Source organism: Rana temporaria, chromosome 2 (assembly GCF_905171775.1).
Source record: "Rana temporaria chromosome 2, aRanTem1.1, whole genome shotgun sequence".
Taxonomy (NCBI): Eukaryota; Metazoa; Chordata; class Amphibia; order Anura; family Ranidae; genus Rana; species Rana temporaria.
In genome coordinates this window covers 142044033-142061517 of record NC_053490.1, presented here as the reverse complement: position 1 = coordinate 142061517, position 17485 = coordinate 142044033, and the positions used below count along the sequence as shown (strand labels likewise).

Here is a 17485-nt window from a genome sequence, read left to right as displayed (position 1 = left end):
TTTGGTGTTTGCAAGACTAAAACATTTTTTTCTGCTAGAAAATTACTTAAAACCCCCAAACATTATATATATTTTTATTTCTAACACCCTAGAGAATAAAATGGCGGTCATCGCAATACTTTGTCACACTGTATTTGCGCAGCGGTCTTACAAGCGCACTTTTTTTGGAAAAAATTAACTTTTGAATTAAAAAATAAAACAATAAATTTGGCCCAATTTTTTTATATATTGTGAAAGATAATGTTACGCCGAGTAAAATGATACCCAACATGTCACGCTTTAAAATTGCGCCCGCTCGTGGCATGGCGTCAAACTTTTACCATTAAAAATCTCGATAGGCGACGTTTAAAAAATTCTATAGGTTGCATTTTTTGAGCTACAGAGTAGCTCTAGGGCTATAATTATTGCTCTCGCTCTAACGATCGCGGTGATACCTCACTTGTGTGATTTGAACACCGTTTTCATATGCGGGCGCTACTCGCGTATGCGCTCGCTTCTGCGCGCGAGCTCGTCGGGACGGGGCGCTTTAAAAAATATTTTTTGGTTTTCTTATTTATTTTTATTGATTTTATTATTTTTTACACTGAAATAAAAAAAAAAAAAAAAATGATCACTTTTATTTCTATTACAAGGAATGTAAACATCCCTTGTAATAGAAAAAAGCATGACAGGTCCTCTTAAATATGAGATCTTTGGTCAAAAAGACCTCAGATCTCATATTTAGACTTAAATCCAAGAAAAAAAAAAAGGAAAATTTGTCATTTAAAAAAATAACAAAAAAAATTGTCTCTTTAAGAGGCTGGGCGGGACTGACGTTTTGACGTCACTTCCGCCCAGCAGAGCTATGAGGACGGGTGGGGGCCATCTTGCCCTCACTCAAGTCCTCGCTCTCCAGGCGGCAGCATCCGATCTCCTCCGCCGCTACGGTAAGCGGCGGAGGGCGCGGAAAAGCGGCGGGAGGGGGCCCTCTCCCGCCACCGATAACGGCGATCTCGCGGCGAATCCGCCACGGAGACCGCCGTTATCGTTTACACGGCCGCCCACAGAAAATATGGATACCTCAGTTGTGGCAGCGGCTGCTGCCGTTACTGAGATATCCATATTTAAAAAGAGGACGTACATTTACAATACGCGGGTCTTTAAGTGGTTAAAATGCGAAACATTACTTTTTACTTTATCAGCTACTGTCAGACTTTAATTTAAGAGGAAAATATTTTCGTCTTTACAACCCCTTTAAACCATTTTGCTGCCAGGCCCCACACTCCCACTTTAAACCTCAGGTACCCAGAATTTATTTTTTAGTATCAATATAGAATACAGATATTGGTTGACAATTATAATTTATGGTAAGGCACCCTTGCTGTGAAGCACAAGGAACAGCACTGTCCTGGGCCAACAATATACAGTGTCAGGATTTTAATGCACAACATTTCTACAAGTGAACCAAGGCTTGCTAAATAACTGTGTGTTAGTCATATTATATGTCATATACAATATGCTGTATATCAGGGCTCGACAAATCCCGGGCGCCAGGTCGCCATGGCGACTAGAAATAGGGTCCTGGCGACTTGAATTGGAAGGGGGCAAAAAAAAAAAAAAAAAAAATTTTTTTTTTTTTTGAGCTGGGGCCATCTGGTGGTGAGCCGTTGGTATTACAAGTTATTACCACCAGATGTGAGCTGGCGCCATCTGGTGGTGGCCGTTGGTATTACAAGTTAAGCATTACAAGTTAAACAGCAATTCTAATGTTGTTTTTCACTATTTTCACTGCCATCTTCTTCCCTCCAATTAGAACCCCCAAACATTATATATATTTTTTATCCTAACACCCTAGAGAATAAAATGGCGATCGTTGCAATACTTTCTGTCACGCCGTATTTGCGCAGCGGTCTTCAAACCACACGTGAAAAAATGACACTTTTTTTCATTAAAAAAATTAAAACAGTAAAGTTATCCCCATTTTTTTTTTAGAATTATAAAAGATAATGTTACGCCGAGTAAATTCATACCCAACATGTCACACTTCAAAATTGCGCCCGCTCGTGGAATGCCGACAAACTTTTACCCTTTAAAATCTTCATAGGCGACGATTAAAAAAATCTACAGGTTGCATGTTTTGAGTTACAGAGGAGGTCTAGGGCTAGAATTATTGCTCTCGCTCTACCAATCGCAGCGATACCTCACGTGTGGTTTGAACACCGTTTACATATGCGGAGGCTGCTCACGTATGTGTTCGCTTCTGCGCGCAAGCTCGTCGGGACGGGGGCGCGTTTTCTGGCTCCTAACTTTTTTACCTGGCTCCTAGATTCCAAGCAAATTTGTCAACCCCTGCTGTATATCCTCAAGCATAAAAGTCCACTCTTAAACTGAAATCCCTGCATCTACAGACAAACACCAACCTATCCATGCCTGTAAAGAAGAAATTGGCATACAGTATCTCACAAAAGTGAGCACACACCCCCCCCCCCCTCACATTTTTGTAAATATTTTATTATATATTTTCATGTGTCAACACTGAATAAATGCCACTTTGCTACAAAGTAGTGAGTGTACAGCTTGTATAATAGTGTAAATGTGCTGTCCCCTCAAAATAACTCACAGACAATAATGTCTAAACTGCTGGCAAAAAAAAAAAAAAAAAGAAGAAGGGGGGGGGGGGGGGGGGGGTACACCCCAAGTCAAACATTTCCAAATTGGACCCAATCAGCCATTTTCCATCCCCGGTGTCATGCGACTCAGTGTTACAAGGTCTCAGGTGTGAAAGGGGAGCTGGTGTGTTAAATTTGGTGTCATCGCTCTCACTCTCTCATACTGGTCACTGGAAGTTCAACGTGGCCCTTCATAGCAAAGAACTGAGGATCTGAAAAAAAAAAAATTGTTGCTCTACATTAAGATGTCTAGGCCAGTGTTTCTCAACTCCAGTCCTCAAGGCGCACCAACAGGTCATGTTTTCAGGATTTCCCTCAATTGAAACAGCCGTGGTAATTACTAAGGCAGTGAAACTGATCGAATCACCTGTGCAAAATAATGGAAAGCCTGAAAACATGACCTGTTGGGGCGCCTTGAGGACTGGAGTTGAGAAACACTGGTCTAGGCTATAAGAAGATTGCCAAGACCCTGAAACTGAGCTGCAGCGGTTTAACAGGACAGGTTCCACTCAGAACAGGCCTCGCCATCAACCAAAGAAGTTGAGTGCATGTGCTCAGCATCATATCCAGATGTTGTCTTTAGGAAATAGACATATGAGTGCTTCCAGCATTGCTGCAGAGGTTGAAGGGGGGGGGTCAGCCCGTTAGTGCTCAGACCATAAGCCACACACTGCATCCAATTGGTCTGCATGGCTGTCGTCCCAGAAGGAAGCCTCTTCTAAAGATGATGCACAAGAAAGCCTGCAAACTGTTTGCTGAAGACATGCATTACTGGAACCATGTCCTGTGGTCTGATGAGACCAAGATAAACGTATTTGGTTCAGATGGTGTCAAGTGTGTGTGGCGGCAACCAGGTGAGGAGTACAAAGACAGGTTGGTCTTGCCTACAGTAAAGCATGGTGATGGGATGTCATGGTCTGGGGCAGCATGAGTGCTGCCGACACTGGGGAGCTACAGTTCATTGAGGGAACCATGAATGCCAACATGTACTGTCACAGAGCATGATCACCTCCCTTCGAAGACTGGGCTGCAGGGCAGTATGCCAACAATAACGACCCCAAATACACCTTCAAGATGACCACTGCCTAACTAAAGAACCTGTGGGTAAAGGTGATGGACTGGCCAAGCATGTTTCCAGACCTAAACCCTATTGAGCATCTGTGGGAAATCCTAAAAACAGAAGGCAGAGGAGCGCAAGGTCTCTAACATCCACCATCTCTGCGATGTCATCATGGAGGAGTGGCAGAGGACGCCAGTGGTAACCTGTGACGCTCTGGTGAACTCTATGCCAAAGAGGGTCAAGGCAGTGCTGGAAATTAAATGGTGGCCACACAAAATATTGATACTATGGGCCCAATTTAGACATTTTCACTTAGGGGGTGTACTCACTTTTGCTGCCAGCGATTTAGACAATGGCTTTGTTGAGACAGCAAATTTACACTGTTATACAAGCTGTACACTCATTACTTTACATTGTAGCAAAGTGTAATTTCTTCAGTGTTGTCACTTAAGAAAATAGGATTTTTGTACTCACTGTAAAAATCCATTTCTCCGAGTTCATAGACAGACACAGCCTTCTTTGACATTAGGGTTATGCTTCTTCCTACCAGGAGAGTTTAGGCAGAATTTAACAGCACTTAAAGCGTTAAAACCTTTCCTTTGTGCCGCTCCTCCCAGGGGGCGTGGCTCCCCAGGCATAACCCACACCCTGCTCTAGGAGCCTCAGTTCGTAACAAGCAGTACAAACCAAGGAGGGGTGGGTGACGTGTCCATCTATGAACTCAGAGAAATGGATTTTACAGTGAGTACAAAAGTCCTATTTTCTCTTTCGTTCATAGACAGACACAGCCTTGACATTAGGGATGTCCCCAAGCAGTGTAAAAAAAAAAAAAAAAAAAAAGCACAGAAAGGACTAAATTCAAGTCCCATGGGGGTAATGGAGGGCGCACCGGAGGGGCCACCTGCCAGACCCCCTGACCCAACGTACGCACCCAGGAGTGCGATGCCAAGGGTCGCTGCAAGTAAAATCAGCCAGAGCAGAAATCGGCTCCTAACCGTACTTAAGGCGAGAGCCTGAACCACTCCCTGCTGCAAAGACAGCAGAACCCTGTCATGGACCTTGAGATATTAAAGTGTTTCTACTTGACATCTGTTACACAGGAGAGGGACATTCAATGCAAGGCTTTTGAAATGCTAAGTGGAACCAGCTTGTGAAATACCTTTTATTGTGTTCTGCAGGTTAAGAGCGGGTGTCGGAGCCAGTCCGTCTGAAGATGTATGTGTTTATGCTAAGGGACTTTGTATTGTTCTAAAGGTCAGAAGCCTGTCCGCTGTATTGAATTAGCATTCTATTGTCTAAAGCAATGTAACCTCTCAGAGGTAGTAATTAAGTAGACCGGGTTATTATGTACATTGATTACCCCCTGGGGCTTCTGTCTCAATACACAAGTCTTTCTATCCAAGCTATTGGACCAATCCCTGTTGACTATTTCAAGTCCTCATTTGCATGGTCAAGGAGGACCTGAGTGAAGACTGCATACTTTACAATTGACCAATGGGAAAGCGGTTGTTGGGGGTGGGATGTACCAAATTCTGTATAAAAGTGTGCTGTGTACTTGAAAATAAAGAGTCCTGTTTGAACTTACATACAGCCTGCCTGGTGTTTGTTCTTAATGGGTCTGAACGGCACATAGCTGTAGTTCGGACCCCGGAACCTTGGATGACTGGACCATCAGACGTTGCAATCTGCAAGCTGACTCACTGGTAGCAGAGGAGTGTCGGGAGAGCAGAACTGGGCGAGAAAGGATCTCGTCACACCCTGTACACCACGTATGTACGAGGGTGCCGGTTCATCTCCCCACACACAGAGATGTAGGCCTTCCATGTATGATGAGAAATCCTACGTGAGGTAGACTTCCATGCACGCAGCACGGTAGAGACCACCGAGCCCAATAGGCCTCGGTCCTTCAGCCCCTGGCTCACAACAGCCACGCCGCTAAAGCCGGTGGCTGTGAAACAGGGTGGAAGATCGGACCCTGTAACAGAAGATCAACCCCCAGGGGAAGACGCTAGGGGGAGTCTGCCACCAGACGCACCAGGTCCGCGTACCAGGAGCGACGCGGCCAATCTGGGGCGATCAGGATTTATAGAATTCCTACAGCTTCCACTCTGTGCAGCAGGCGAGGAAGAAGCTTCCGAGGAGGGAAGGTGTAAATCAGGCGATAGTGACCCCCAAGGAGCCACCAACGCGCCTGACGCGTCCGCCCACGGGCCCTTAAACCTGGCCACGAACCGTGGCACCTACCGATAGAGACGGGACGCTAGAAGGTCCACGTCCGGAGTGCCCCACTTTTGGCACAGACCCCAAAACACCTGCGGGTGGAGAGACCACTCCTTGGCCCAGTGTAGTGCGACTTAGAGGTCCGCTAGCCAATTCCGTACTCCCGGAATGTACCCGGCCGACAGAGCCGGAACGGACCCTTCGGCCCACTGAAAGGATGTGCGCGTCCCCCGTTGCTGCAACAGAACTCCGTGTGCCTCCCTGATGATCAACCTACGCCACGGCCGTGGCGATGTCGGACAGGATCCTGACCGGTCGGCCCTGTAGATCCAGGGACCACCCAGCAAAGCTTGATTGCTCGGTGCTCCAGAACGTTGATCAGTAGGCAGGACACCACCTGAGTCCAAGGCCCCTGGGCTGACTGGGTGCCCCAAGCCCCCCTCCCCACCCTGAGAGGCTGGCATCCGTCGTGACCACTGTCCAGTGGCCTGCAGAAAACGACTTTCCGGCCCGAAGCACCGGAAACGCCAGCCACCACACCAGGGGAGACATGATCAGATGACTCAATTGAATCTGGTAATCCAGAGATGACGGAAGCTAGTCCCAACGTGACAGCAGTTCCCTCCGTAGTACCCTGGCGTGGAATTGGGCATACGGAACCGCCTCGAAAGAGGCCAAAACGGACCCAGAACCTTCCTGCAGAATCGCAGAGATGACCGCTACTGGGTCGGCAACTGCTGCACAGCAGATAGCAGAGTCTGAAGTTTTTCCATTAGGAGAAAAACACTCCCGCCCTGGCGGAATCCAGGATTAGTCCCAGGTATTCCAGTCCCTGAGACGGAATCAACCCCGATTTCAGGACAATCCAGAAACCAGCCGAAATCTTGGAGAGCCTGACACGTGATACACGCCTCCACCAATTTAGAGCTCGTAGGAGAATGTCGTCCAGACATCCCATGATAATAAACCCCCGCTGTCACAGCCGGGCCAGTATTGGGACGAGCACCTTGGCGAAAACCCGCCGAATATGAAGGACACCAATTGAAAATTGTCCTCCCCCCGACAGCAAAGCACAGAATCTCTGGGACTTTGAGGATATGGGAACATGCAGGTACACGTTCACGACATCCAAGGATGCCAGAAAAACCCCCTGATGGAGTGCCGCTATTACCAAGCGAATCGACACCACCTGAAAGTTTGCACCTTGACAAAACAAACGAGGGACTTGAGGCCCAGGATTGACCGGGCCCCATCCTCCGTGGGGACACAAACAGAATGGCGTAAAACCCCTGAGACCATTACAACGAGGGAACTGGCACAATCACCCCCCTGACCAGAAGATCCTGGACAGCCCCTGACAGAGCCAACCGGAGGAGGTCAGAGGCCGGAGGGAAAAAACCTGTTTGGCAGACGAGAGAAACTCTATCTTGTACCCCAAGGAAACCACTTCGCAACCCCAATGGTAGGAGAGGAGAGACCTCCACCGAGCCACGAATGTGCGAAGGCATACTCCCACCTGAGACACGGGCGGGAGCAGACCTTCAGGCGGAAGCAGGTATGTCCGCAGACTTGTTAGGCATGCGGTATCAGGTGCGCTGCTGCCCCGCGGCAGGGGTTTAAGCACCTTGTAGACCTACCCCCACCACACAGGGCGGGCGAAAAAAACGCTCGGAGGTAGTCAAGGAGGGTCCTTGCACATGGCGAGGTCCCTAGCCCTTCCCAGACTGGGAACAGCATGCGCTTACCACCCGTGGCATCCTCAATGATGCCATTCAGGGAAGTCCCAAAAGGACCGTTCATCACCCTTAAAGGCCATCACCAAAGCCTCCTTAGAGGACTAGTCCACAGACCAGCTCTTTAGCCACACAAGGCGGCGCAGAACCACTGCATAGATGGAAACCCCGGATCGTATCCATGGCCGCCTCGCAGAGAAATTTCTGACCCTGAACCAATTGTTCAGCCAGGTCCCTAGAGGACACGGAAGCGTCCCCTTCTTCCAGCTCCTGCAGCAGGAGCTTCGCCCTTTCAGTCGGGGCCTGTGCCACCAGGGCCCCGGCCAGAGCCGGCCTCACCGCCAAACCCACCACCGCGAAAAGGGAGCGGGCCACGGCCTCCACTCTCCTATCAGCGGGATACTGAAATGCAGGAGCCCCTTCCACAGGCAACGTGGTGGCCCTGCTCAGTCTGGACACAGGGGGGTCCACTGGTGGAGGAGACCCCCAATTTTTTTTTTTTAAAAAGTCCCCCTCAAGCGGGTAGCAAAGTTTTTTGACAAACTTTTTGCTGTGCATCCCATTCCTCACATAACATATTGTCCAAATAAGGAACACAAGGAAACACTTTAGCGGTGCGTGGCGGTCTGCGGAACCCAAAAGGTACTAACACGGCTGGTGTCTCCGCCACATCCTCAATTTTTAGAGTCTCACGCACCGCAGAAACCAGAGCTCCAACAAATTCCTTGCCAGCAACTGACTCTGCAGCAGAGTCATCCTCACTATCCATGTGGGTTAAGCCCGCAGCCTCTGACATAACAGAACCAGAAAACAGCAATTCTGCATCAGAGACATCCCCAGAAGCAGGCGCCTTTTACCCCCCATCCGGACACTAGCTGCTTTAAACCTGGCAAGAAACCCAGGACAGCCAACATAACAGATGTGGCAGGGGAAAGGGCGTTAAGGGTTAACGTTGCTGGATAGGGAGACCTGGCTCAGGTTCCATAGTGTCAGCGCCGTGTCACCCACCCTGCAAAGCAGGACAAAAACCCCCACTGGTCACCTCCTTGCTGCTATTGCAGAGTATGGGGGCCCCTGGTACTCACCACCCCACCCAACTGCAGAGAGAGCTGAAAACCTGAGGTGTGCTCTGATGTGCTGGTTGTGATGTGTCTGTCACCTCATAACACAGCAGCACCCCCCAGAGTAACAACACAGTCCCCCAACAACACACAGGCCCCGGTGGTAATAAAGAAAACCCAGGAGGCCCCCCGTCACAGCCACTACCCAGTCAGGGGAAGGAGGGAGAGGAAAGCAGGGCGGACCCTCGGTCGACCTCCCCAGGGAAAACACCAGCCAGACCACTTACCTGAGTAAGGGGCCACTACTTACCCGTCCTGCGACTACCCGGCTGGAGGTATCCCAGACTGAACCAATGTCCGTAAACGGCATGGCTGTCGGCCAGACACACTGACACAGCCATAGAGACCGGTCATATGTGTGCCCTAGAACCAAAGTTCCCTGGCCGCCCCTGGAGCAACAGGGCCTGTCGTGGACGTCCCAAAGCTGAGCTAAGGGCCGGCACACGCTCGATGGCCGAACATAGGGGGGACTACAAGGGTCGAGGACCCAACTTGTCACCCAGTCAGCTGTTGATAGAAGAATCACAGGATTCAAAAATGCAGGAACAAAATAATAAAAGCGAGAAAAATCGCAAGAAAAAAAACGCCAGAGTACAGGACTCTAAGTGCCCGACTCCTCTCCTGTCGTTAAGCAGAAAAAGACTGAGGCTCCTAGAGCAGGGTGTGGGTTATGCCTAGGGGAGCCACGCCCCCTGGGAGGAGCGGCACTAAGGAAAGGTTTTAACACTTTAAGTGCTGTTAAATTCTGCCTAAACTCTCCTGGTAGAAGAAGCATAACCCTAATGTCAAAGAAGGCTGTGTCAGTCTATGAACGAAAGAGAAATACAATTTTTACAAAAATGGGAGGGGTGTACTCACTTTTGTGAGATACTGTACATACCTTTTCTGCAGCCGATCCGTCCTGATCCCACGCTGAGCTTTCAGCCGCAGGTTTGCTGTGGGGGCGGGTGCAGAGGACACATAAGACAATAGAAAGACAATAGAAACCCCATAGTAACTATGGGTGACGTCGCTCCCAATCATTTCAGTCATGGTCTGCTGTGGCCTCTGCAGAGCTTCCACCGCTGGAGAAAGGATCAGCTTCAGAAAAGGTAGAGCATACCGATTTCATCTTTACAGGGCTAGATAGGTTAGTGTTAGATTGTGGCTGTCTGTAGATGCAGGGGATTTTAGGGTGGACTTGCACTTTAAAGCTGAATTCCAGGAATTCAGACACTTTGTAAAAAGTGCAGGCACACCATGAGGCAAGTCCAAGGAGGTGAATGATATCGCCTGGACTCGCCTCTATTTATATATTATCTCCATTTCTTATGGCTCTGCTGAAGCATATACTGAAGCTCGGGGCTCAGAGGAGAGAGAGGCACACAGAGCAACTATGCCCCCCCCCCCTCCCCTACTGCTGCCCATTTAGAGAAAAGCCTTTGCATTTTGTAAAGGAGTTTCCATAATACAAAGGCTTCTGTGATTGGGCAAGAGGGGAGGGGCAGGCATACCTGCTGCACCAAACAATGTTGAAGATACGGCAATATCTTCTGGGAGTGCAATAAAATTGTCAGATGTAAAAGATGAGCCTAGTAGAATTCATGCACCACCCTTGACTTAACTCATAGGGGGTCATTTACAAAAGGCAAATCCACTTTGCACTACAAGTGCAGTTGCTGTAGATCTGAGGGGGAAGATCTGCTGATTTTATCATCCAATCACGTGCAAGCTAAAATATTTATTTTCCTTGCATGTTGCCCTTTGAGCTACCAAGTGCACAATGGATTAGCCTTTAGTAAATAACCCCCAGAGTGTGCCTTCACTTTTTACAAAGGAGCCAAGTTCCTAGAATTCAGCTTTAACGATTTGCCTGCCTTTACCCACCAACCTGAAATGACCAATAACTTATTTTTGTATTTGTGATGAAGGCAATGCCATGAAAACGCCTTCAGCTTAAAAAAGCTCTACTGTGCTTTGCCCCAACTTACAGATCGACAGAGCAATCCCTGCTGAGCAAAGCAGAGCCCGTACACAGACACGTCCATGTGAAAGGGCCCCCCAACACTTCCCTCCATGCAGACTGACAATGCTGTCTGCTGTGCACTCTGTGCGCCTTCATCCAGAGTGGGGGCACTCCAATACAGGAGGTGTTAATGACAAGAACATCAGGTAAAAAACAGAGGGGGATGAATGTAGCCACCACATAAGCATTTGGAAGCAGCAATAGATGACATTTTTGATTTTGGGTTTAATATCGCTGTAAGATGGCACTGTCCTGCTCCATAGAGCAATTATGGCCCCTTGAAGCATGATGGATAACACGGACACCAGCGACTGTTACATAGATTAGAGAACATTAAGGGCCACTTACCAGTATGTGTTCTGCCTCTTTTAGCTGTTTCTGTAGTTGCTGGATATCACTGTCTCTTTTCTCAACTTCCTTCTCCAAAAGCTGCATCTCTTGATGAATCTTGCCCTGACTGTATGCCACCTTCATGAGTTCCTGAAACTCTCCATCCTGCTGTATTAAAAGCTCCAAAATCTAAAAAAAAAAAAAAAAAAAAAAAAAAAAAAAAAAAAAAGATTCCAAATAAAATAACTGATCCCAATCTATGTACAGTATTTACCATGGTTATAAGATTTGCATTGTTAGAAAATTATCCATTAATGGTGAGCCCACCCCAAAAAAATAGATAGTTTTGTTATGGGTAGATGCTGATGGCCTGAATCATCCTAAATCATGATCACTCCACCAGTGCAGAGCTGCCAACCAACCATAACCATTATGGACAGGCATTTCAAATGTTTCCTAAAAATTCTGTCACCTTCCTGGATCTGCGTACTGTCCCAACACAGCATTCTGCACATAAATCAGCATTAGGATCACAAACAAATCCACAGCTACTATACAAAAAATCAACTCAAACATTGCTTTGTACACCATTCAAAGTGAAAAAAGCAGTTGTAGGTGAGCACCGGTGAACTGCATCACCTGTCATCTTTCAGAAAATTAGGTTTTTCCAAAGAACTTTGGTCTCCACAACCTTATAAATATTACAATATTAGTGTCACCCTAAAGTTAATGGACTGCGATATGCTTTTACATAAGCAAGGGGGCACAGCACAACTCTGCCTATTGGAACAGGTAATACTGGTTGAGCCATCACAGAAGTTCACTTAGCAAAACAAAAAACTAGCATGACATCAAAACTGACAAACCAGAATGAAAAAGTCAGTTCTAGGAGTTGGCTTTTAGGAGTTAAAGTGGACTTTCCACAGAAAACAGAAGGTCTGCTTATCATTTGCCAGTCCCTGCTTCCCATCCCTAACACAATTGGTTACACACACCAAAATGTAATGTCCCGAGCTACTAGTCAGGCATCAAGGGTTACTCGCCACCAGTTGCCCCACCCTGCCCCTAATTACACCCCTAAACACACCCTCAAATGATCTCCTGACACTCAAATGTTTTATGCAGAAGTTACAAAAATAAACATCAACTTTATCAGTGCCTCTCAGCACAGCCCCCCCGGTGCTCATCAATGCAGCCACACCTGGGCCCACCATTGAAGCCACACCTGGGCAGAGGAAGAGAGGGGCAGCCGGATCATAAGAAGAGCCGCGGGATCACAGAGCGCAGATAGCACGCTGTTACAGCTTACATTACAAATGCCTCCACTTGCCGCCACACACAGCTCCGCCTCCTCCTGACCCAGAGCCTGTGATAGACAGAATGCATCCCAGCATTGGACCCACATTCTGTCTAACACAGGCGCAGGTCAGGAGGAGGTGGGGCTGTGCGTGACAGCGAGCAGAGCGGAGGCAATTGTAATGCAAGCTGCAACAACATGCTATCCACACTCTGATCCTGCAGCTCTCCTCTTCCTCCATGCTCTTCCTCTGGGGTGATCACTGGGAGAACGGCTCCTGATTTTTAAAGAAAAATAAAAAAGCAGCGCTTCACCCAAAAGTGTCTCTGCCCTGGGCATGCAATTTCTTTTTTTTGGGGAGTTACCTAGTTTAGACAGGTACCTGCTCCCCACTTGTGCTCAGACCACCTAGGCAATCCAAGCAGAAGTTCTCCTCTCTCCCTGCAATCTTCTGGGACACATCACAGGTTCCAGAAGATTGCCAAACCATTCAGCAGGCACAGTGCACCCAGCTGTGAAGCCACAAGCTGTCACGGACGAATGTCCACAGATGAAATGCCAGCATTGGCAAGAGGAGAGGGAGAGAAGGGATGGTTCGGGTGACCACATCACTAGTTTCTGGGACAGGAGAGCGTGCGTTTATTAAAAATAAGCAGCTGACTTAACACAAAAATGACTGGAGCTCCACTTTAATGAACTGTGAGTGTCCTGGTGAGCACTCATAGTACATTGATTCTTCCTGCAATTCAGTAACTGTCTGTATTGGAGGTACATGCAGACAGTGTACCAATAGTCTGCAGGATCCCGGATCAAGGGTGCAATGCTTCTTAGGCTCCAGTGTAAAACAGATATGTATTAAATATTTATTTTATAAAAGGTGAGCTTATAAAGGGGGTTCCATCTAAAGAGATAACTTCTCCAATGTAAATATAATTTAGGTGTACAAATAATTTCTGGCTATAAGAAAAGTCAGGTCACAAGATATTTATTTTCTACTGCCGCAACAACATGGCACCTGGTTTTTGCCAAGCTATATAAAAAGGTGTAAGGAAGAGTATATGATTATGCAGGAAAGCTTACTTGATTTTCTTCCCCAGGCTGATTTAGCTTCTGGTTCCGTGAAAGTGCCAAAAGTTCGATCAATTCTCTGCAAAAGAGGAACATGTTGTGGCAAATAAAAAAAAACAAAAAAAAACACACGGAGGAAGCATCACTGCAAGTTTTAAAAATCTAAAATCTGTAGCTGCCTACTGTAAAAGCAAACATGCAGAAGAGAAAATTATTAAAGAGAACGGCAGACAGCATACACTTCTTACGTGAATTAAAGCAGAACTGTGCCCAGGTTAAAGACACTGGCCCATATTCTCTGTAAATGTCCGCGGAGGCGCGTAAGGCATTTACACTCCGCCGCCCCAAACTACAGGAGCAAGTGCTGTATTCCCCAAACACTTGCTCCGTAGTTTGGGGCGGCGGAGTGTAAATGGCCCAGCGTAGCCACGCGTATCTTCAAGGGGGCGGCTTCTATTCAAATTAAGCGCGCCCCCGATTCTAAGTAATTGCGCATGCGCCGGGCTTAAAAAAGCCCAGTGCGCATGCTCCAGTTCTCGGCGGAAAACGTCAATGACGCCGACGTGTGCGTCATTGACGTAAAGTCGTATTCAAGAACGACTTAGGGAAACGACGTAGCCGACGGAAAAACACGACGCGGACCCGACGCTATCCGTAACATGGCCTACGTGGGACATGCGGAAACTTACTCCTCATATAGCAGGAGTAAGTTTCTGCTTACGCAAACGACGTTAGCGACGGGTACGCGACGCGAAATCATTCGGGAATCGGCGTAGCAGGCTCATTTGCATAAACAAATGAGACCTTCACGTAAATGCCATCTAGCGGCGGGCGGCGTAATTACATTTAAGATCCAACAGTGTAAGTTACTTACACATGGCGGATCTTAAGTGTATCTATGCGAAAATTATTCTAAGAATCAGTCGCATAGATACACGGGCCAAAAAAGAGAGATATGATGGAGTATCCTGAGATACTCCATCGTAACTTCTCTCAGAATATGGCCCACTCAGATAGGTTTCCCCAACAAGGTTGCTGTACAGTGTAAGTGCAGAAAACTTGCTATGCCAGAACATGTACCCGCAGCCAATTTTAGAATCTGTTTGGGTGAGGACATTGCCGATCCCTGGAGAGGCACGTGTCCTTACATCAAGAGTCAGAAGCTACAGGATTTGTAGCTGCCGATTTATTTTAGGGGGGAGCCTGGAGCTTCTTTTTAACAAGCTATTTTCCTGGTTGTCAAGGATGCCAACAGCTGCTGGCTTTAAAATACCAAAAATGTTCACTACTAAAATACAGCATCACTTCAAGAAATAGTGCATGCTGTATTTTAGTAGCGTTCTTTAGTGAATTGCAAAAAGATTTTTGAAAAAACATCTTAAAGTGGAAAATACCATTTTGTGAAAGACGACCATAGTCAAAGGGGTTGTAAAGGTAACAACGTTTTCCCCTAAATAGCTTCCTTTAGCTTAGTGCAGTCCTCCTTCACTTACCTCATCCTTCCATTTTGCTTTTAAATGTCCTTATTTCTTCTGAGAAATCCTCACTTCCTGTTCTTTTGTCTGTAACTCCACACAGTAATGCAAGGTTTTCTCCCTGGTGTGGAGAAAGCCTCTTGAGGGGGAGGGGGGAAGCAGGAGGGTTAGGATACTCTCTACTTTGCAGATAGAGAAAGGATCCGTGTGTTAGTGGGCATCCTGACACTCCTGCTCGCCCCCTCAAGAGGCTTTCTCCACACCAGGGAGAAAGCCTTGCATTACTGTGTGGAGTTACAGACAGAAGAACAGGAAGTGAGGATTTCTCAGAAGAAATAAGGACATTTAAAAGCAAAATGGAAGGATGCCTTTGTAAACAAAGGAGGTGCTGCAAAGCATGCTGGGAATCCAGGAACATGTTGTGGAAAGAGATGGCCAAAAGCCAGGCAGGACTCACAACATGAAAGATTTTTCAAGTAAGCTTATATTTGACTGTCAAAAATAACTATTGTTTGTATTACTATTATGATGCTGAGGTTATAAAATGAAAGCGTATGATGCGACCATTGGATTCCTTTAAAATTGTTACAAATCTATACACACCACTATTACCTACAGAGCCATTGAACGGCTTTTCCTCACTCGCGTCGGACAGATGCGAGGAGAGACGATCGGCAGCTCTCCTGACAAGGGGGGGGGGGTGTCTGTGCTGATTGTTTATCAGCGCAGCGACCCACGAATGCCCACCTAGGACCACCAAGGATTCCTACAAATAGTGGTGCAATGGATCGTCGCCGATCTGTGATCCGAACGAGTCATCCTGTTCGGATCGGCACACCACGCGATCCACGGAGCGCTCTGCAGCCTCAGCCATAGGAAAGTCCCCGGCTTCAGCCTAGCTCTGGAGCATGTAAAAAGTGCATTTATTTGTTGTTAAAAGGTGAACTTATCCTTTAGATCAGGGATCTCTAAACTACGTCCCACCAGCTGTTGCATAACTACACATCCCATAAGGCATTGTAAAACTCTTACATTCACAGACATGACTAAGCATGATGGGAATTGTAGTTCCTGAACTGGAGGGCCGCAGTTTGGAGACCACTGCTTTAGATGAAAGTATTTGTGTCTGGAGACCAGCTTTAAACCTCTTGTGAGAGGACTAGGGATAGATGGAAGGGCTCAGCTAATGGCAGTCCTCACAGCAGGTTTAATATTCAGCTTTGATAGGACCTAGACAAGATGTCCAGGCAGGAATACGGTCAGTCCGCCAGAAAACTTCACCTGAGAAGTCAATGGGACTCTCCAGAGAAAGAGGAGCCTCCATGAGAATGAATGAACACAAGTGCCTGCCACTGCTCTGCGCTCAGCCATACACGGAGCCCAGCCAGGGCTATGCTAGACCGTGCGCCTGTCTCTGCACTCAGTACCAGAGAGAAGCCATGACTCACCTGGACAGAACCTCCACATCATCCAGAAATGACAGCAGCTTCTCCTTCGTGCTCTTCTCGGCGGCCGCCATCACTGCTCTGTGATCACAACATGGGAAGCAACGAGTTGCTCAACACCCGGGGGAAAGAGGAGACCATGGCTGAAAAATCCTCCTCTATTTCCGAGCAGCGCCACCTGCTGGGCTCACAGCTAATAGCAGCCCTACACATTTTACTACAGTGGCCCAGATTCAGGTAGAATGGAGCAATATTTGCGTGGGCAAAGAGCAAAGATTTTTCTCTGCGCCCACGCAAATATTTCCATTTGCCCAGCGATTCACGGAGCAGTAGCTCCGTAAATTGCGCGGGCGCTATGCTAATTAGCCCTGCGTAAGGGCGCCTAATGTAAATGATCCCGCCGGGGGCGGGAATCATTTAAATTAGGCGCGCTCCCGCGCCGAGCTAACAGCGCATGCTCCGTCGGGAAACTTTCCCGACGTGCATTGTGGCAAATGACGTCGCAAGGACGTCATTTGCTTCTAAGTGAACATGAATGGCGTCCAGCGCCATTCACGGTTCACTTACGTAAACAACGTGAAATTTAAATTTCACGGGCGGGAGGCGCAGCTATACTTTAGCATTGGCTGCGCCTGCTAATAGCAGGAGCAGCCTTATGCTAAAGGCGCCGTACGGAAACTCCGTACCTTGCGTACGCAGGGCCCGCGCAACTTTTGTGAATCGGTGGTAGTATGTAATTTGCACACTACACGCCGATCACAAAGGCCGCGCCCCCTAGCGGCCAACGCAATAATGCAGCCTGGGATGTGAAGGCATAAGGAGGCTTATGTTTGTCACATCCTAGGCTGCATTCGGTGTAACGAGGTTCCTGAATCAGGAGCACTCGTTACACCGGAGCAAGTAAGCACTTGCGCCGCGCAACTATGGTTGCGCGGGTGCAAGTGCTTCTTGAATCTGGGCCATTATATAGACTATTAGGCAGATTCAGAAAGACTTAGGCTGGCGTATCTGCCTTAGTCAGAATCTGCACCGACGCAAATTTAAGCGTATTCTGGTAACCAGATACGCTTAAAGCGGGGGTTC

The 17485-nt window shown here is 47.7% G+C and overlaps 1 protein-coding gene across 1 annotated transcript in view; it reads right to left on the bottom strand.

The window, feature by feature from the left end:
* MED4 (mediator complex subunit 4) overlaps positions 1 to 16515 on the bottom strand; it is a 28591-nt gene extending 12076 nt beyond the window's left edge. Inside the window, exons 1-3 of the mRNA XM_040341239.1 lie at positions 16406 to 16515; positions 13495 to 13561; positions 11136 to 11306 (exon numbers count right to left, since the gene is read on the bottom strand). Of these exons, the coding sequence (XP_040197173.1) occupies positions 11136 to 11306; positions 13495 to 13561; positions 16406 to 16476 (309 nt within the window). The 5' untranslated portion in view covers positions 16477 to 16515. The remainder of the gene's footprint in view (positions 1 to 11135; positions 11307 to 13494; positions 13562 to 16405) is intronic.
* Positions 16516 to 17485: the final 970 nt, after the last annotated feature.